At 39.4% G+C, this 21,226-nt stretch overlaps 1 protein-coding gene and 1 long non-coding RNA gene across 3 annotated transcripts; both read right to left on the bottom strand.

The window, feature by feature from the left end:
- Window positions 1–214: 214 nt before the first annotated feature.
- Window positions 215–10,433, bottom strand: LOC148650249 (rho GTPase-activating protein 24). 2 transcript variants are annotated; one of them, XM_088603849.1, is made up of 7 exons: window positions 8,811–10,433; window positions 7,689–7,896; window positions 6,872–7,004; window positions 6,231–6,304; window positions 5,638–5,759; window positions 4,173–5,193; window positions 215–1,981 (listed from the first exon to the last, which is right to left on the bottom strand). In XM_088603849.1, exons 1-7 carry the CDS (start codon window positions 8,902–8,904, stop codon window positions 1,744–1,746), a joined length of 1,890 nt encoding a protein of 629 aa, XP_088459975.1. In that variant the 5' UTR covers window positions 8,905–10,433; the 3' UTR covers window positions 215–1,743. The 2 variants fall into 2 exon arrangements, with proteins under 2 accessions (XP_088459975.1, XP_088459977.1); XM_088603851.1 differs by having other exon boundaries at window positions 6,872–7,001.
- Window positions 10,434–18,562: 8,129 nt separating this feature from the next.
- Window positions 18,563–18,941, bottom strand: LOC148650248 (uncharacterized). Its single transcript, XR_015925830.1, has 2 exons — window positions 18,821–18,941; window positions 18,563–18,727 (listed from the first exon to the last, which is right to left on the bottom strand). It is a non-coding gene; the product is annotated as an uncharacterized LOC148650248 (long non-coding RNA).
- Between the last annotated feature and the right edge of the window lie 2,285 nt (window positions 18,942–21,226).

Genomic DNA, 21,226 nt, shown 5'->3' with positions numbered 1-21,226 from the left:
ATGAACAGAGCTCAGATTTGATGTTACTGAGCTGCTGTAGGGGCAATGAAAACCTGGCTTTGCATGAAAACAAGATTCTTGGCAGGTCTTAGTGGGCCATGCTTGCAATATTTGTACATCTTCTGCCTGCAATGTGTAAAAGCATAAATAAAGAGTGAACTTACAATACCAGAATGTTTTGAAACTTCTCGAGTTAAGTTCACCTACAAGGGCATTCCAGTTTTTGTTACTCATGTTTTATTAAATATACCTTTATATTATTAAGATATGCCACACTCAGGTTTATTCCAAGAAGTGTCACCTTAAAAAAACCTCTTAAAAGTGAATTAGAACTGAATAGGGTATTAGGAGTTCAGTGCCTTACACCTGTAATAGAGGATGGTTGAGTGGTTAGCAGTCCTCTTTTCACAGCTCTTGAGTCCTAGGTTCTGTTCTGTGTTGGGGTCACCCTCTCTGTGAAATCTGATGTTCCCACTAAAGCCATGTAGGTAATTTTGTTGTGTCCCCCCAGCGTTTAGTCCCTGGTGCCCAGTTAGCTGACCATAACCCCATCATGCATGGTACATGAAAGAAGGGTGTACATTTTTTCCTGATTGTCTCTCAGTTAATATGGGGCAGTAATTTGCTGCTCCTGTACACTTCTTCCCAATTACCTCTGAGAAGTCTACTCCTGAGTGTTTATTTTCTGTATCAATTAATTAGCATAACAAGTGACAGAATCCCTCAGCACATTTATAGGAGGATAGGTAATATGACACAAACCTGCAGAATAACATTCAGTAGGATCTATTACGGTAATAAAATGGACAGTGCTGAGAGAGATTCTGTTCTTTCATAAAAACTTGTTCCTGTGAGTTTCAAATTTCCTGGATTTACCTATTTAATTTATGAATGTGAGTGGTTATAGTCTGCATTAATAAAAATTCCTACAATTAACAGCCAATTTCTAAATTACTAAACAACCTGTTTCTTACTAAATCAGAAGAGCATAAAAACAAAAAATGCACTCAAAAATGTCTGCACTTGTCAGTATAGATGTTAACACATTTGTGTGGTGAAAATTCATAAAGGATGTTTTTTGTGGTTGTTTGTGATTAGAGGCTGTTACAAGAATTGAGCTGGGAAGGCCAGAGACCCTTGTTAGGTCCTCCAGACATTTAGACGCTCCATTATTGTCAACACTATTTTGCCTATCAGTTTATATTTCTAGGCTTATGATATTGCATTGAAAGAAGAAGGTATTGTCCGTGCACTGCAGATTATTGCCAAAATGTCCAGATTTGACATTGTGTAACAGTTTAAATGAAAATTCTTCACAGCTCTCATGTACAAAATTTTGAAAAAAAAAAAGAAAATCTGCAGCGGTTTTCCTTGTACATTACAGTAGAAAAAGAGTATTTCCAAATCTAGAGATTGAAAAGTTACATTATTCATTTAAAAACGGTTGGTACCTTGTTGACCGTTAAAGTCATTTGAAATTCATGTGGGAAGAAAAACAAGAAGGCTGGAAATAAAAGTGCCTAATTTGAGGTTATATTCTAAAGACCTGCAAACCCACCTTGGACAACCAAATAAAGAAAGCTGAAAAAAAGAAAAACTTTCCCACAGTAGGTTGTAAGGTACGAATGTTCTTTGTGATCGTTAAGGTGCTCTAACACAATACCCTCTTGTCTCTTGTTAAGATGCAATTGCCTTTCACATCAAAGGATACCAGTAGGTTGTATCTTGCCTGCTTGCACTGCATCAAAAGCTCTGCACGATCCTCTCTGTTTTCTTGGCCTCCTTGGTGAGCTCTCCGAAGGTGTCGAAAAACACCTCCATCTCGCGCTGCAGCATGCTGTTGCGCCGCTCGGCGTCGGCTCTGGCGCGTTCCGCGTTCCTCATCTTGATCTCCACTACGCTGTACCACCTCCTTTGCTGCTCCAGGTTGCTATGCAGGTCCCTCACCTCCTTCTCCAGCTCTTCATTCCGCTGCTCCAGACTGGCCAAATCAAGGGCAAGAAAAGAGTTGTGTCTGCTGCCAAAACTTGGAAGCCACCGCAATATGGCATGGATGTTTCTCTTTCACGTGCTGTTGTAAACATATTTGATGTATGAAAGGAATGCTTTGAAGACCTGTCAAATCTGCTGATTCTAGACCATCATGGATGCTAAAACTGTAATGCAATTCTCTCTGGACAAGAGTGTGATGTCACAAACATTTATTACAAATCCCTGGCCTAACTGTTTTTTAGAGCATTTTATACAGTGTCTATTTTCTGCAGATATTTCCTATTTTCATGTTTCACAGAGATTTGGTAATTTATTAAAGGTTTCCAGAATTTCTTATCTGTAATAGTAATCAAAAATGAAAACCCATAAAATATTTGTAGATATATTTAAACAATTCTGATTATTGTTTAATATAGATATTTATATAGTATCAATATATCCTGCATTAATTAATTTCCAAAGGACAGAGCTCTGACTCCAAAGAATTTCATGAATGTGAAATGAATTTGTGAATTGAGAAATTATTTGTAATTAGATTATGAAATGATAACATGACATGATCTGACCAATTTACAAACTATTTCTGAAGCTTTCATTGCTCCATATTATTTTTGACTGTATGTTTAAACATAAAAATATCTTGATAATGAAAAGTTAATTCCCTTTTAACATCTAGTGTTATGCAGATAATTACAAATCAAAACTGGATTTTAATTTTTAATTTGTCAGTGACAAACTAATTAGCTTTACATTTTCTATTTATCAACCTTATTGGGGCTTAAAGCAAAAATGGGGTCAAAGTTTTTTCTTTGCAGACCAGGATCATGCAGAGGGGAGTCTCTCTATCCCAGGGGTTCTCTATCCCCACCTTATTTACCTCATCCCTGGACATGAAGCTTCTTGCAACCTAAGTACTTCTCTCTCCAGACTGAATACCTTACAAGGGCTCTATGTTTTTATGAGCATTCTCAATACAATCAATCAATGTGCTAGTTAACACCAGTGGAATTCCTCAACCCAACCCTAACGTAACCTTAGACCTGGTCTCAGGTATGAGCAATGTAACACCCTAAAAGACTGGTGCTCCAATTCTCTGTAGCCAACATAGCTGGTTATCTTCCTTGCTTTGGGTTTATTGACACCATGCCTAAAATCCGTATGTTAGATTCAGAACACTGTGTTTTAAATAGGTCCTGATGTCAGAATAAGGAATATTCTGTTGTCCACAGACAAGAGTCTGTGGAAGCAGAGATGTGCATGATAAATGAGGTGTTTGCCTCCATGCTGCAGAGACTTCCTGTTGGGGTCTTAATCCACCCATATGGTTCCGCTTGCCATGATTCTCACTGCAATATGTCATATAAACTTGGATTTCATGGATACTTGGGACATAAACATTGATATATCAAAACATACAGGACAGTACCTCTGCTGACTTGTAGACCATCTTCCACAGTTCTAATGCTAGCAAGTAAAGATGAATAAATTAGCTAGTAAAAACTGTGCTATATTTGAGTTGTATGTTAATTACTATTATCATAATGGAAATCGTCCTCCTTGTGTCACACTCTCTGCAGCCAGAGGGCGCTCCTTCTCTGTCCTGTCTCTTGTTTCCGGTGCTTTGCTGTCCTTCCGGTGTTTCTCTCTCTCTGGGGCTATATATTTCTGGGTCTTTCATGTGCCTTGGCTCAGCATTGACGTTCGGATGTCCTGAAACCCTCCTAGCACCAGGTCGCCCCACGTCCACTACCTGAGGGCATAGGTTTCTATACGGCATTTCCTGAACAGCTGAGCCCAGGCTAACCCCCGTCTCGCCCTCAAAATTAAAATTAAAAATAAATAACATTGACAGGTTATTTATTCAGATTTATTTGACTGCATCATATGAATCTTTTACTTCCTTTCCATTGCATAACTACATATTAATAGACTGCACAACTGAGCAGCTCTGTCTTAGAATCTGTAAAACACAGCTTTAATACATGATCGTGTTCACACTCAGGAGGGAAGGAGCTGCAAATGGGTTTTTTAGGAGCTTTAGAAAACTGGTTTCCCCTACCTATCACCCCAAAAGAAGAAACTCAGAAAATTAAAGTGGTAGACATGGTCATGTCAGATGGGAATGACACAGAAAGCTGGCTAAGCATCTGGAATGGTGTTGTGGGATAGAATCTGCTTACCTTCTGATCTGGGCTTCGTATTCCTCCTTCTGCCTGGCCATTTGCTGCTTTAGTCTTGAGAGGAGGTTGTGCATGGTCATTGGGCTGGATGGACTGCAGGCTTCCTGAGGTGCCAAGAACACCTCACTGCTGCTACTGCTCCTAGGGTTCCCACTTAGAGCAGAGCTAGCCCTGAAGGAGGAGGATGCTGGGAGCTCTTCTGGATCAGTCCTGTAGTAAGACACCCTGTTCCTTTCTGGTGTGTGCACCAGTACAATCTCACAGGAGGACCAAGAAGTGCTGTCTATGCTAGTCATTTCCTGTGGTTTGGGCGGTAGGGCTCCGCTCTCTATGTTGTCGTACACAGAAAGCATGCTCTCGTAGGTTTTACTCTTTTCTCCCTCCACCAGGCTGCTTCTGTGTTTCTCCCCTGCACAGCTCTGTGTTTTGCGGCTGTCCTCTTCCCAGCTGTTGTGTGGGTTCACAGGGGTTGAAAAAGAGCCACCCTGAGTGGTTCTTGTACAATGACAAGGAGATGGAGAGGAAGTAGCTTGTGTTTCATTTGTTGTTTCTTCTTCCCTGGAGTGGCACTCAAACCTCACCTGGCAGGCCAGCCCTGAGCAGTAATTGTCATAAAGAGGGTCACTGGAACTCCCAGGGGAAGATTCCTCAGAGGCCTGATTTTCCATCTCCGACTGACATCTGGGCCTTGAAATTATGTGGGATTGGGAGCTGGCTGAACGATCCGCCTGTGTTGGATTCTTTGATAATCCTCTCCTGGCAGCAATGAGAGGTAAGGAGAGCTGACGGACACAAGCTCTGGGAACAAGCTGTGTTTCGCTGGGTAGATTGTCTGACTCACTGGCAGGGCTCAGGCTGTAGGAGTGAAGTCCTGTGTTTTCCACCTCTCTGGGCTTCTCTCCACAGTCTCCACAGTGAGCCTCTAGAAGACAATCTTTTCCATCGGCCTCTGCTTCACTGAGGAACAGTTTGCTGTGTTCGCTGATCAGCACTGACATCAACTGCTGCACAAGAGCTGTTCCTGTGGGAAGCATACAGACAGGGCACTTAGAAAAGAAATGTGCAAGCTCAGTGGTTCATCTGAGTCGGTTCTTGACAGGACACAGCTGTGGTTAGCCTAAGACCTGCCTCCTTACTGTGTGGAGTGCGTGGGAGATGAAATTACAGCAGAGCTTTGCTACCCCCCCGCAAGACTCCATGTGGATCAGGGCAAGTCACTTGGGACACTGGTACTGGACTTGACTTACAGGTTATATAACAGTGTCACACAACACTCTTTGAGGTGTACCAATACTATAGAAAGAATTGCATTGCATTACTGGTACTACTACTTTTAGTTAAATCTGAAGTATTTGGACTATATGAGGTAAACTTCAGGTAAAATATGTATAAAACAAAACAGCTTCCTCAACTGATCTATCCAGAGAGAATGGAGATTTAGTGTAAAGTACAGGTTCCCACTTACCTCCAATGATGGTCTCAGGATCTTCAGCCTTTGGGCGCAAGAGATTTGGGCCAAACACTGTTGCCAGATTTTGGGTGCTCATTTTGTTTATGTGACAATAGGACTGAACTTCATTTAAAAACCTAAAATATGAAGAAAATCCATGATCCGTCTCAGTATAATTAAAGAAAAGGCATCTCACCATGGTGTTTAACACATTCAACACGGAGCAAATTAAAACATCAATCACCCATTTCTCATGCATCTAGCTGTAGAAAAGGAATATATATATATACATGCAATGAAATTTAGGACTGGTTGTTACACTTCTTAATATTTTTAGACGCATTCACTGATTCACTGATTTTTAGGAAGCTTGTAGAGATTTAACACCAGTTTAAAAAACATCCACGTGGCCACCCTTTGGAAGACAAAAAAAACCTCTGAGTGGGACAATCCACCCCCTGGGAGCAGTCCTATATTTCCTTCAAACCCACCCCAGCTTCCACACTGGCAGGAGACTGGCATCACCTGTGCTATTTTTCACCAGAAAAAATTAAATCAGAATGTTAGATGTAATCACATTACCCTTGAAAAAATGAGTTTGTACTCACCCGCATATGTAATGCAGAAGATTTAAGTTTGCATTGGGGAGCTCCTGCAAGAGCTTCTTTAGTTGTACCAAACCCTACAGCAATATAATAATAAAGCCAGATTTAATTTTCTTGCTTACAATCCTCTTTTGTGATATAACTTAAGTAACAAGTGTTTGAAGTAAGAGATAGGAGAGGAAACATTTAAAATTAAGTGTTTGTATGATACCAGGAAAGTGGAAACAGTGATCTTAAGATGTGGATAATTCTGAATGATGTACGTCAATGCAACCGCTCTTTTACTGCTTTTTATTTCTTCATGTTTAGATTATAAAGTGTATTGTTACAGCAAAAAAATATCAAATTTATTCTTACATTTTACAAGACATTAGTGCCACCTAGTGATTACAAGAGAATGATTCCTAATGGTTTACGAATTACTTATGGTATGCGGTTGTACACATGTAGTCATGTTGGCTGTACTATGACTGTACTCCAATGGTATAATTAAAAGGCTTTTAACTGGTTGTTTGGTTATGATGTGTCTCAACACTGAGTGTCATTTCACATGAAAAAAGTAATCTAACAAATTGGAAACAGATCAGAATGTGTCTTCCATGAACACACAGCATGCCCTTTCGTGATCACAGAAGACGCTGTACCTGTTGTCTGTCTCCAGACAGAAGTTTGGCACACAGGAGGAAGTCATCGTACTTGGAGAATGGCACAACAGGCTCTGGCAACTCCCGCAGATACAGCTTGAGGAGAGAGGCCACTGTATGTACATCTGTACTGCTGGAATGTGTTAAACACCATGATTAACACAAGTGTAACAATTTGTTTCTTATTCTTTCCACATGAGGAATTCTTTAACTCAAAGAATTAGAAACCATGAAGACATTTGTGTATTACTCCAGCAGCTCCTCAAACATCCAAGCCAAATATTAGGCATCCTACTTGCTGTGACATGTATTTTGTGTCTATTCTAGCTGTCTTTCCAAAGGTACCTAGTTATGTGTGACCGTGTGTAGATTATTTTGTGTTGTACTGGAGCGTGCTGGTGACTTAACTGAGAGTCTTTAACTTTTTTTTAACTAAAGTGGGCATCCAGTGATAGATGAAAACTGAATTTACTCAACATCTTGGCTAACCCACATCAATGCTACTGAGATGTACTCCTTCTTTCTTTTAATGTCATTTAAGGGTTTGGTATTCATTCACGTCTTCCAGAGGTAATTGAATTCCTTGCCCTGTTAAGAAGTTTTTTCCACTCACAACATAGTGAATCTTTCAAGCATCTTAAACATTGGATCAGACAGTTTTGTTTAGACTTTAATATTGTGTGTAGGTTATTTTTAGACACTCATTTTTAATATTGACTGGCATATTGGCGTTCTCAGTTAAAAAGTAACTGTGGCTTCTTTTAGAGTGGGTCTCTTGATTATGGTACCTTGATTAATCTCTCTCAGATTACGGTACCTGTCAAAAGAGGGCTTCTCTCCAGCATCAAAGGCATCCTGTAGCTCTTTGACAAGAGTGGCCTGACCTGGCTGACGGAATAGCCCCATCTCTAGCAGCCCATGGCTCTGAATAAAGCTGACACACTGTTCCACTATGAGAGGGGCTGTCCTGTCTCCATAGCGGCGTTCATACTGCACAGTGTCCTCCAGCCGCTGCCCAAACACACCTGCCCAATAAACAGAGAGGCACTCTCTGACTGTCTTATGTTTTGGCTCTGTGAATATGCGCTTCTTTGCTTTTCAGGTAAAAAAATCATGCAACCAAGAAATTAATGTTTTAAACAATACAAGCTAAACCAAACCATTATTTGCATTGATCTACTTTATTAACACACTGGGATATGAGCTAATACTCTCAGAACTAAGAAATGCCCACAATTTTAGTCTTTCTTCCTGGACTCTTTTAAATACAAAAAACATCTTAGTTACTCCATTTTACCTAACAACTAAATATTTGCATTAATTTTTAGAGTGTTTTATAATGCAAAGGGCTATTTTAGCAAACATTATATAGAAAGCTTTAGCATGACCTTATGAATGCGGCACACATACTGTATACGTGAGCCACACTTAAATTTGATACCTCCATGTATTTTGTGCATTTCAAAGAGATAACAACCCTTCTTCCACAGGATGTAAAAGTATTTTTTTTAATCTGAGTTTAGCAAAGAAAGAATAGTTTTATTTCCATTAAATTTGTGTGGAGAATTGGACAGAATCAGCTTCACAAAGATTTAAGTAGAAATGATTCGATGTCACAGCTAATTTGACTTTGGATTTGGATTTGAATTTGACTGGAAGTAAAGATCAGAAAAAAACACAATTTGCCAATATTACAAGCATTTCCTGACAGGCGGTATTAATATTATTCTTGAAGAAAATTATTTTTTCACATTTTTATTAAATCTAAAGGCACTTTTATAATGTTAGGAATGAAAATTAAGAAGGGAAAGGTAGAGGAATGTGACAAGTTGAATACAGTAAGCATTTGCATAACAAGGCACTGGACTCAAGGAGTATTAACAAATATGAATTCTGATGTACATATTGATGTACATATTGTGTAAAAGATTGTACTTACGTTTTTTAAAGCTCAGACACCTCTTAATCTTCCTATAGGCAGAATGGGAAAGAGAACTGCTGGTTCTAGTAAGAATCTGTTTATTTTCAGGCATTTCTGTGACTTCTCAAAGAGCTGGGTCCATCCAGTGTGTTAGGTTTCCATTTCAGTTCCAGAAAGTTAAGTGGTTTGTTAATGTTTTGCCAAATATCATAAAGTGAGTGTGGTCTATTCTTCTCTCACAAGTGATGAGATTTTGTTGTTGCCTCTTTTTTACTGATAATGGAAGTATTTTTCTGGATACAGTTCATTCAATATTTGTCATTGAGAAATAAATATAAAGAATTTATGGACAGAAAGTGAAGAAAATTAAAAACTATTTTTGAAATCTAAAATCTGACAGCTTTCTTTGCCAGAATGAAATTAGGCAAGTTCACTAAGTAAAAACCAGCAAAGACCTGTATCTAAGTTTGCAAATAAAAAGGACTATTGCTATCATGCAATTATACATAAGAAAATTTTGCTTTTATTTGTTTCCTAATAAAGGGTGTCATCTTGCTACTTGATTGCCTTTTTTCTTTGAACTTTTAAAACCTACCCTGTTAGTCTGCAGCAAACTAGTCAAAAGGACTATCCCTGATGAGAAAGAGAAAGTAGTCAATTTTCAGTAAATTATGATGATGCTTCCTGTGTGAGGTTGCCAAAGATATCAGGCAAATTTAATCTGAATTTGGCTATTGAGTTTGCATGGTCCCGTGTGCCCTTTGCGAGTGAAAACAAGACCTCTCTCTGGTCATAACACATAACACAAGACTTAAAAAGTAGCAGCTGCCAAAGCTAACAAAAAAGAGAGGATGTCTGCAGGCAGAGTGTAACTCTCACAAAGAAAGTTAATGAAGACAGGAGCAAGGTCAGATGAGACAGTGTTGTGGGTGTGCACTCAAGCAGGACATAGGGTTGAATCAGAATACTTTAAAATGAAATTTTAATCTGATTTCCTTCTTTGATTTTGCTTCTCTCTAATTTTATGATAAACCATCCAACATCCCTGAACCAGGGTGTAACAACAATGCTGAATAAAAATTAATAAGGCAACACCTTTCAAATTGCGATCACTTATTTAGGTCTGAGAAAGAGACTGCAATAATAGTTTTAATCCACATTCTGTGAAATGTAATAAATGCAGAGTTTAAAAATGAAGACTTCGCGCTTCTGCTGTTTTAATCCACATCTGCTGTAATGCCTCATCTAGTATCTGTACTGGTCAGTTCTCTGGTGAAGGTAATCAGATATATGTCCGGGATTGTCCTCTTTCATGCCAACTTCCTTCCATTTCTGAGAAGCAGGTAAATGGTCTTAGGTTGTCAGTCGGGGAAATATACACTGGAAAATTTTCACTGGAGTAAAAGATTAAGTTTGGTTTCATCTGATCATCACAGCTTGTTAGTTTTCAGTGCACACACACAAAATCCTTGTAGCAATTACTGAAAATCCAAATCCTTGTTGCCCTTTCGATTTCAACAAACTCACGTCTCTCTGATTGTCTCTTACTTCACAAATGCACTTCGTGTTGCTCTGTGTTCACTTTGGTTGGACAATGCATATTTTTTTCTCATCTACAACTAAGCAGCACAAGCAGTCACATTGAAAGTATGCTGTGAGATTCCTGAAGACTTTCCTCTTATCTGCTTTTCACTGCTCCTCCCCCCAAACCCCACCCAACCTCTCAAACCCTTCAAAACAACTGGTGGACTATGGCCAAGTTGGAACCAGCTCAGTCTGTTAGCAGCATGCTCTCTCTTTGACTAATCATTAATTAGAAGGTGCAGTGTTACTGTTTTATGAAACATTTAACTTTCCAAGAACCAGCATTAATGTGCCACGCTCCTTTGCTTTCTTGTCCTGCAGGGTTATTCCAGTGGATGAGATAAGGCTTGCAGCAATATGTGACCACCTGAATATTAATGTGGTCAGTTTAAAATACCTAATTTTGTGTTATCTATCCGGTTTTCTGTTTTCATTGAAAGTGTTTTTTTTGTTGTTGCTTTTTAAGTTAAAAGTTAGAAAAATGCTTGGAAAAAACACCAAACAGAAAAAAATGGTTTTAGGCTTTAGAATTGCACTTCTAAAAGAAGGTCAGATGCAAATGTCTTGAAGTTAAAAAAATTCCTTCCTATTTCCAAGCCTGAATTTATTTTTGTGCTAAGTATTTGTGCAGGACAACAGAAACATAACAGTTCATAATACCATTCCCAGGCATTCCACACATGCTTCACAACCAGAAGGCTGATGACAGGCATATAGCCAAGTGGTGACATGCAGCTGTTTTCCAGACACAGTGGATTGCAGGTGGGATCTGCAAAGCGGATAATCTTTTCTTTAAGAAAGAATCATCAAGTTTCAAAGGATATTGTGAGTTTCCTGGTTGTAGTTACTGTCTCTAAAGCAGACATGCAAGAGTGGTATGCCTATTATGTGTGTTGCACTGAACAATGTTAACTATTTAGCTGTACCAAGCTGTTTCCTTATAAAATATTTTGTGAATGAGAAACCTGAGTGGGATTTCAACATGGAGTCATAGAACATTTCCTTATGTCAGTGACCAGCTGAAACTCCTGATTCCTGCAACTTCATATGGCACTAGGCACTATTTGATCGGGTATAAGATTGGGTATATTTGACCTTTCAATCATTTTGAATTTCACTCACTATTATAGTTGCATTATAGGTTAGCTGTATCTTGTAATTGGATGCGGTCTTGGAATTTTATACTCCTATCTAAGGAGTTCAGACATAAATATTTTTAATTTTCTTTCGCATCTGAAAAATTTCTTTAGATCAGATCCATTCAAGATCTTGATGATTGTCTGCAGATTCTGCTGCTGTAAACTACATTAACATTTCATCAACAGAACAGATTATGACAGTGACACGCTAATTCTAAACGAGCATTTAATTCCTGTTGAGTTACAGGTAGCTTTGTTTGTTGCATAAGTATTTGGGGGATTTGCAGTCCTGTATATATTTAACTGTGAGTAATTAAAAGTTTGTGCAAATCAGGATGCATTTAAAAAGTTTATTGTTAATAATCTGGCATTATATTAATGTATTGACAAGGAATGGAAAATACAGTAAAAAAATACAAGTAGAACTTTTAAATGTTATCCAGATAAAGGACGTCACATGTTCCTTAAACTTTTCACTGATTGCCACAGCTAGTGCTTGTATCAATAGCCAGAGGAGAAATAGATAACAATCCATGACTGTTTCACTTGTTTGCAGTTAAACTGTTTCAAGGTTACCTTCACGTAAAGTATGTTTTTTCCCTGGAAATGTACATACTGTCAGATATCCCTAGGGTTTTATGCCACAGTGCAAAACTGTGCTAGTTCAGTACTAATACACCGTTCTTCATTTCTATACTTTCTTGCCTCCATCATAGATTGCCTATTTTTTATGATGTTTTGTCCCGATCACCTTAAAGCTACAACTATCAGTAATTAATCTGTCATAGTTCATTAAAAACACATTCTGTGTATGTTTCTTGTGTGAAAAAGAAAACAACATCCCTTTGGGAGAAACAAAAAATTCTTTAACATTTTCAGATATTAATACTTTATGATGAGAAAAGCATAAAATATTCAAACTCATGAGGGGGATTACACAACATGCCAAACAATGCGTTTTATTAGATATGACTCCTAATTGGTGAAAAAACAAAGCTGGTTAGTATAAAAAATAAAGAATAGTTTTTGAAGTAAAGTAGATTTGATGGTTTTAGGTGCTTTCTGTGAGTTGAATAGCATTTTGGTGAGGTTTGTGTTTTGCTTTGTTAAAGTGTAGACTTGTCATCAAAGTATTTCAGACTGTCTGTTTGTGATAAGAAAGAGTTTCCAGTATGAGCGTCTCAGACACTTGGTAAGTTGCAGTCAGTTACACATCACAAGCTGACAAACACCTGGGTTGTAGCATTCACACTCATACAGCCCTCAGCCCACTTGCCACAGTGTACTGCACACAGTACACAGTCTGGCCCCACTAACGCCTCTTCCAGCAGCAACCTTAGTTTTTCCCAGGAGGTCTCCCATACAGGTACTGACCAGGCTCACACCTGCTTAGCTTCAGTGGGTTGCCAGTTGTGAGTTGCAGGGTGATATGGCTGCTGTATGTGAATATCTCAGTAGCTGAGGTTCTGCTGTAAATCTGATCATGCTTAGGGAATCTGAGACTGCGAGAATGAAGAATGGGTTGAGGGGTGGTGTGAACATGAGGTGTTACTGCTGGTTTTGTTCTTTGACAACAGATGACTGTAGTTTCACGTTATTTATTGAATGCATTGAGCAGTAAAGCTTACCTGTAAATGGAAGCCACACCACATTATTGAGTGTCTTCAGCCACTCTTCTCCCTGGCCATTGCTATTGGACATGAAGAAATACGAGCTTGGGCTAACTGGAACATCCCGATTACCATCTGTGAGGGAAACAATGTAATTAGCCAATCACGAAAAGACTTAGAAAGGAAAATCCCTTAAAGCACTGGTTTGAGATTCTCAACCAAATGAAGTTGACTAAAAAGAAAGAAAGCCATCACATTAGGGTTTTATTAGACAGAAGCCAAAATGTTAGATCCATGTCCAGACAAAAGGCATTCTGGTTTCAAGTGTGAGCAACAGCGGTCTACTTTCATTTGTCCTTTTCACACTTTCAATCCTTTTGATGTCTGTTTTAAGGTATTATTTGGCAGTGATATTTTTTTTCACAATTATCTAGTAAGAAATGAAGAATTATTCAAGAAGCATGTAAAGAAATGTTTCCATAAAGAAACTTAGGAGGATAGGTACTGTAACGCATACGGCCACCATTGGTTGCTCAAGCCGGCTTAGCAGCTTGGTGACGTCACCGCCCTTCCCTGTGAATAGCAGGGACCACTGACGGGAGATTTCCCTTTGGCTCAAGTGGCTGGGTCCCTGTTGAGTGACGCTGGAGGCCTGGGTTTGAGTCTCCGATGGTGGGGGGCCGACCTGAGGTGGCAGTGGCGAGGGCGCATACCCACGTGAACCCCGTAGCATTACAGTACAATACTTGGAGAATGTTAATAAGAACTGCTTTGAGTCAGGTCTTGAGCATGAGCTCATTCAGGTGATCAAAGAAATTTGGAGATTCATCCGTAAAGACCATATGATATCCAAGTGCAGGGTATGTGAGAAAGGAGGTGATTGTTGTCATGCTCTCTGCAGCCAGAGGGCGCTCCTTCTCTGTCCTTCCTCTCATTTCCGGTTCTTTGCTGTCCTTCCGGTGGTTCTCTCTCTGGAGCTATATATTTCCGGGTCTTTCATTCTGCCAATGCTCAGCATTGACGTTCGGATGTCCTGAGACCCACCTAGCACCAGGTCGCCCCACGTCCGCTACCTGAGGGCATAGGTTTCTGTACGGCATTTTATACGGCATTTGAGCCCGGGCTATCCCCCGTCTTGCCGCTACGCATAGGGTCTTTTTGCTCTCCTGTGTCTCCACGGTTCGTCGTTTCGGACATACGTGACAATGGTGTGTGGCAGCGCGAGTGAGACAAAATCTGAGACAAAATCTGATGGCTGCATGATGACTGACAGTAAATATCTGTTTGTGGTCAGAAACCAGAAACGCATTAGTAATGCTGTGAACACCTGGATAAAGACAGAACAGAGGATTGGGTGTGATAAAAAAATGATTGTTGCACATCCAGTTGTCTGTAAATTGGCAAATGTCTGATGATGCAATGTACAGATCTAACCAGAACTTAATCATTACTCAGACATTTCATTATAGAAAGTGCATTATTTTTATTGTCCTTAAAACATGCAGAACAGAAGAGGTGACAGAGCAGAACAGGTTTTGCCAAACTAAAAACTGTCTAACCCTTAGACAGTTATTATGATTATGACAGTAATATTATAGGGATATTTTCAAAGTGTGTTTTGTTATATGTCAATGCTTAGCAATGTTACTTTCTATATGAATAAAGTCAATGTAGAATACAATCATGTTACTTAGTATGCTTGGCCAAAGCTGTTTTGTTCTGGAGAATTTGATTAAACCTGGATATTACCATTTCAAGACTGCTGAATTTTCCATAGGATTTGATTTCACATTCCATAAATCATATAAAATGCACTTTCACACCTAGTCAGACCTGAATGATTTGTTCTTGAAGATAATATGATACATTATTTACAAGTACAATCTGGGTGACTGGTCAGCATTTTGTTTTCATTAGATATGGTAAATGTCAGATATGCTTGACTCAGAAACCTCTTTAGCATTGTCAATTGCAAGAGGTGTGAGCTTTGAAGTAGGCACTTGATAATCAATCATTGCCAGTCTCTTTAATGTTACCAGTGTGTCTTCCCACATATCAAGAACCCTGTCTAAACATGTTAACTTGAATCATATTATCTAGTCTGAACAAGCTCCAGTATTAACCTTGGAATTCAGCATAAACTCCAGGACAAACATGAAACATAAAGATGCTTTCTTAACAAAAACAGAAATTAAACCAAATGAAAAAGTAAGCTAAAATCTTGCCATCTACTAAACAATTACATTATTATTTTTTAGCTGTGACTTTGTTTGCATTTTGTTATTCCTCAGATATTTAACATCCTGTGCAATTGCCACTTCATTGGCACCAAAACTTTAGAAGGCACTTAAACTTGCCAGGTTAATACATTGTTCTCCACAGATGCCTTCACAGATGTGTCTATCTGAAGTTCACGACGGACAGGGGTATCATGAAAGTGGCACTGTTTTATTCTGTTTTTTGGGCTTTTGGAATTTCCTGTTGTGTGAAATTAGGCAATTTAGAAATTTGAGCGCATTGTCTTTGGCCTCAGAATTTCTTTAGCTACCTTGAATCTTAAAATGAGCTTTTCAAACAACCTAGCTTTTCGGTGGGCTTTTCAAACCACAGTAGCATAAATGAGCTTGAAAAATGATTGCTTCCAGGTGAGTTAATTAAATTAAATTAGCATTTAGGTAATACAGATGCAGCCATTCAAAATGGGTGAGGTATTTCGCAGCATACCCCGGTGGGCGTGTCGCGGTATCACGCGGTATCAAGCAGTGTCACGTGGTTAATCGCGCGTCATTTGACGCTCTGCCGGAAACTATCCGGCGTCACCTTGTAAAACCGCCAGGGGGAGCTTAACCTCTCATGTACAGCATTTGAGCCTTTAATTTTGAACTGTGTATTACAGCATGTTAATCATCAGTCATTAAAATGTTGGTTTATTTTATGAAAGCAAGATTGCTCAGTTGGACAAAAGTACACAACCTACCTTTATCAGAAATATTTATGATAAATGCGACACTTATCATTCAACTAGAGCTTAAAATATCACAAGGATCCTCAAGAGCACAGCAAAGAGTGTATTAAAAGACACTTGTATTTATCAACGCTTTCTTTTCCGTATACCAGATTTATGGAACCACTTCAGAGGGGTGTCAGCCAGTCAGATTCCAGGAATCGGCACTTTAAAGGAAAAATACACACCGGTATTCCATTTCTCCCTAACGATTTTAGGCATCGAAGTATTTAGCATGTGAAATAGTGTGTGAAAAAGTGGTAGTTTTAAACTTTTCTGCTAATATAATATGGAATCGCGTATCTAAAGAATTTAATAACGGTATGATTATATTCGTGTACTGCGACAGGGCTGTGTAGGGCTGTTTCGCCTCCCTGTTCATGCGAGCTGTCTTGTAGCCTACTGGTCTACGTGCGTGACTAACAACTGGCAGGTTGTGTGTTCGAATCCAGCTGGTGCTGGACTTTTCTTTTAACAAACATTTCTTTGAAAAAATAGAATAGCGATATTATGGACAATCAATTGACTTTTATGTTTCAAAATATCGCAACATGATCGATTCTAAGTCATTTTTGATAACAATGAATAGTCACCTTCTTCCCTTCTGACAATGGTCCCTGCTTCTGCTTCCTGCTTCTATTGTGTGTGTGTGTGTGCAACAGAGTAAATTTTTATAGAGAAATGGAGGCTGGACAGTATGCGTTACAATATAAACATTTATATTGATTTAAATTGTGTTCTGATTTAAATCGCAAACGCGTGTTTAATTATATGTGTTTTTTAATCATAATCAGGCTAATGCAACATAAATTGATACAGTATCTTTGTCTTCTAAGTATCTTAATAAACTTTCAGCATAGCTTTCTACCGGTCAAGATTTATATTTCTTGGGATTTTGGGATCAAACGTGGAAGGATTAGATTGTAATCGTTTTTATTTGTCAAATACGTGATTGTATTTCTGAATGTTATGTGACACCTACAGTAGTTCACTGCTTTAAATACATCGAATTAAGAAAGTTATGTGTAGCACTTTAGATCTTTTTTCTGAACCAGGGAAAATCTGATCATGTTTCTCTATAACAATAATAAAAAACTTTATTTTGCATATCGCCTTTAATAGTGGCATCTCAAAGCAATACAGTAGATCGAAAAACAGTTAAAAGGGACCAAATTAAATACCAGACAATCGCAAACGCGTTTTCAATAAAATTATTTTATTCATGCAGCAGTTTGTGAGAGGGACATCCAGCAGAGAGAGACACACACACCGGTTTTCATTGACAAAATTGTTTTTTTTCAATTCCTCTTGTCTAACAGGAATGTTTTGATTGTGGACAGACTGTTAGACTAGAGGAAAAGAGCGCCTCCTCCTACGAAGAATTAATCGCGTATCTAAGGAAAATTGCAGTATACCTTTGTTTATGCACATCATTATACAGTATCTCATTTTGTATTTCGATAAAAAAAATCGTTGTTATTGTTGTTATTGTTTTTATCCTGTAAAGCGCTTTGAGGAGCGCCACACCATCCTTACACAAAGCAGAAACTGTATTCTGATTGCGTCTCAAAGCAATACTGTAGACCGTAAAAACAGTTAAAAGGGACCAAGGTATATACCAGACAATCGCAAACGCGTTTTCAATAAAATTATTTTATTCATTCAGCAGTTTGTGAGAGGGACATCCAGCAGAGAGAGACACACACACCGGTTTTCATTGACAAAAAGTAATTGTTTTTTTTTTACATGTTTTGTTTGTGGACAGACTGTCCACAAACGTGAGACTGTCTTTCTCAGACTTCCCGAATGTCCCCGCCCCGGTCAACAATCCTAGGAAGAACACGAAACAGCCTGTTAATAAAATTGTTACAATTTTGTTCGGTCAGTTCTTCCTCCCAGAATTTATAGATCGCATTGATCAGTTCCTGCTTTGTGATGGGCTTAGCGGTTTTCCGAACGTAGTCTTTCAACGAATGCCAAACCATCTCTATCGGATTTAGATCTGGGGATTCGGCTGGAGTTTTCACCCAGTTCACTCCTTCTGCTATAAGCCTCGCCCTTGCTGCTGTGTGTTTCGGATCGTTGTCCTGAAAGAGACGGTGCCTTGATCCAAACTGGTCCCTGATATATGGGGCAGCATGCTGTGTGACCACGACTTCCTCGAAGAATATACGGTCCATAATTCCTTCGAAAATAAGAAGTGGTCCCGGGCCTCTTCTAGATATACCCCCCCAGACGTGAACCTTCAGTGGATGTTTGGGCTTTGGCTTGTCCACATGTCTCCCCTTTTTGCAAAATGCCATTGTTGAAAACTGTTCCAGAGCCACTGTTGTTTAGTCGGTAAAAAGTACATCCTGAAATGCCTCCCCCTGTTCAATCCATTGGAGCGCTTGCTTGAGTCTTTCCTCTTTGTTTTTTAGCCTTATCATGGGGCATGTGTTGGTTTTTCTGTATCTCCATCCAAGCCTCCTGCGTACTCTTCTTATCGATGTCGGGCTAATATTCGCACCGAGGTCAGCCCATAGCCGTCTTTGGACTTGCATCGCCGGTAGCTCATCATTTTCATCGGTCAGTTTGTCGATAGCTCGCACAATAGGACTTGAAAAAAAAAAGAGATCAGCAGTTAGTTTTAAAAATAATGTCCGTAGTTGTATTTACATGCAAGAAAGGTATTTTTAGAAATTTATTTACCTTTGAATCGTCCTCGGTTTAGATTCTCTTTGCCTCCTCTCCCCTTTATAATGCCGTCTCACTGTGCTTTCAGAAACGAAGATGTCCATCGAAGTCAACTGCTGTACAATGTCCCGTGTTGACTTCCCGTTTCTTTTCATCTTCATTATTTGGTGTGAGAGAGTCTTCGTGATTTATACATTGTCCGTCCCCTTACCAAAGCGATACAGTGGTGCAGCTTGAATTCTGTACCTATATACTGTATGGTATGGTACAGATAAAACTTACACCATACCGATGAGCTAATGCCAGGGAAAGACACTCCTATTTTATTTAAAACACAATACGCCAGGAAATGTGTCTGATGCATTAGCAAGTTAAAACTATTGTGTCGAAAACCTGGGCGTAACACCATTTCCTTTTTCTGATCACTCGCTTTCTGGATACACATCTCACCTGTCCTGTTCTTTGTTTTCCTGGTTTGCTGATTATGCCTGCTGAGGTCCACTCCTACCCTCACACCTAAAGAATACTATTTTAAATTTCTTGGTGCAGTTCATTAACCCTTGTATGTGCTGTCCGCACCCAAAATGCAATTTAAAAAAAGTCAAAAACCGCGCTCAAAATGCAATTTAGAGCTTAATAAGATACACTCCACAGGCAAAATTAAAGACAAAATTAAAGACGATTAAAATCTGTAATCTTTCCACTTGTACTGTCAGTCATCGGAAAGTTTCTGCTTTGTGTAAGGATGGTGAGAAAGCTGTGCTCAATGTATTTAAGGGACTTAAAAGTAAAAGGAGATGCTTCATATTGCTTGACTAATTTTAAAAACTAAGTTATAAATGCAGACGCTCCCTCGGTGCCGCGCCGGGTGTAAATATCAAAGTATACATTCCCAACAAGAATTGTACCCCTCTGTCATGCAAATAAAAAACCTTGAATTGAATTGAATTGAGGGAGAGAGGGGGGGAGGGGGACAGAGATACTGTATACAGGACTCAAGGCAAATAAGATACTTATGGGTACACAGGCATTCACGACAGCAACATACGAAACGTTTGCACGTACTGTATAGTTAAGTTATTACTTGGTTTTCAAAGTGCAACGAAATACAATATTGTTGTTGCTGCTGTTCTGGTTGTTTTTATCCTGTAAAGCGTTTTGAGAAGCCACCTTTAAAGGCGATATATACTGTAAAACCGCTGATTCTTATGGAATGTGTTCCACAGGAGATTCAAATTTTTATTTATTTATTTATTTATTTTTATTTAATCGTGTATCTAAGGAAATCTCAGTATAACTTTGTTCATGAACAAACAGTGGCATGTTACATTATTATTAGTTTTTTTAACAAGGCTCGCCAGCTAATGTGAATCGAAACCTGTCTTGCTGGCTTTTAAAGTCGTGCATGTGTAAACGACAATTGAAATAGAGAAAAAAAGACCTGACTGACAAGATTTAATTAATGCAGATCAGTAAATCAAGGGACAAAACAACTATTGCGCCCGGGTCCTCAATGGGCTTTGACGTGCTAATGCGTTGGTTTAACAGTCCGGGTGTGGCAAGCCTCTAATGTCTCCCGACTTCGGCAAAAGGCACCCGCCTTTCATTGGAAGACAATGAACACACTCTAGCCGTACATGTGAATATAGCATAAATACACCAAGGGATTGGGTGAGCTCCCATCACAAAAAAAACTGCGAACCTGCACTACAGCGACCATAGTACAGTATGGAGACCAAGACCTTTTACGGGAAGAGACGGGGTGCTTCTGCCGACCCAGCTTCCAAAGAGCGAAGGGTAAGCAAATACAGCAGACTTCATCTGAAATACGCGATTACAGCGCATATTACAAGGTATTATTGCCGTTTTGAATTTTAAATTCAATTATAATTATTTCTTCGTAGCCTGTTCTTCAAGAAAACACCGCACGGGCGATTTGATCTACCACCAGGACAGTAAAAAAGAAAGCGGTAAGACGGAAAAAAAGAAAAGTTTATTTTGACTTCTGTTCCACGACTGTGTGACTTTATTTCTTACATGAATTATGTTATTTTGCCACAGGCCGTGGGTCTCTGCTCTCGGCCAATGGCCAGGGTGCCAACCTGTAGAAGCAGCACCTGTATGGAGACATTTCGGCAGCAGCGGGAGCAGTACGATGCATTACTGGGGAGGATTGGGAGGCTAGAGACACTCCTGAAAATGCAGAGGAAGGAGACAGTATGTTCCAGCAGTCAAACAGTTGAGCAGCTGTCTCCCGAAAAGTGCCTCTCCCCGCCGAGCAGGTTGCAATGCCTGGCGGAAGCTCTGCCCCCCGCAGAGCACACACCGCCTCAGGACACTCCATCCCGGCCTCTCCGTTCACCACCGCGCAGGAATCTGTTGATGCCGTCCCCGCCGTCTATCTCCCCCCAGGAAGCACAG

This window comes from Lepisosteus platostomus, chromosome 13, assembly GCF_059453375.1.
Source record: "Lepisosteus platostomus isolate fLepPlt1 chromosome 13, fLepPlt1.hap1, whole genome shotgun sequence".
Taxonomy (NCBI): domain Eukaryota; kingdom Metazoa; phylum Chordata; class Actinopteri; order Semionotiformes; family Lepisosteidae; genus Lepisosteus; species Lepisosteus platostomus.
The sequence above is the reverse complement of the archived record's forward strand: the minus strand, read 5'-3'. Positions and strand labels throughout refer to the sequence as shown.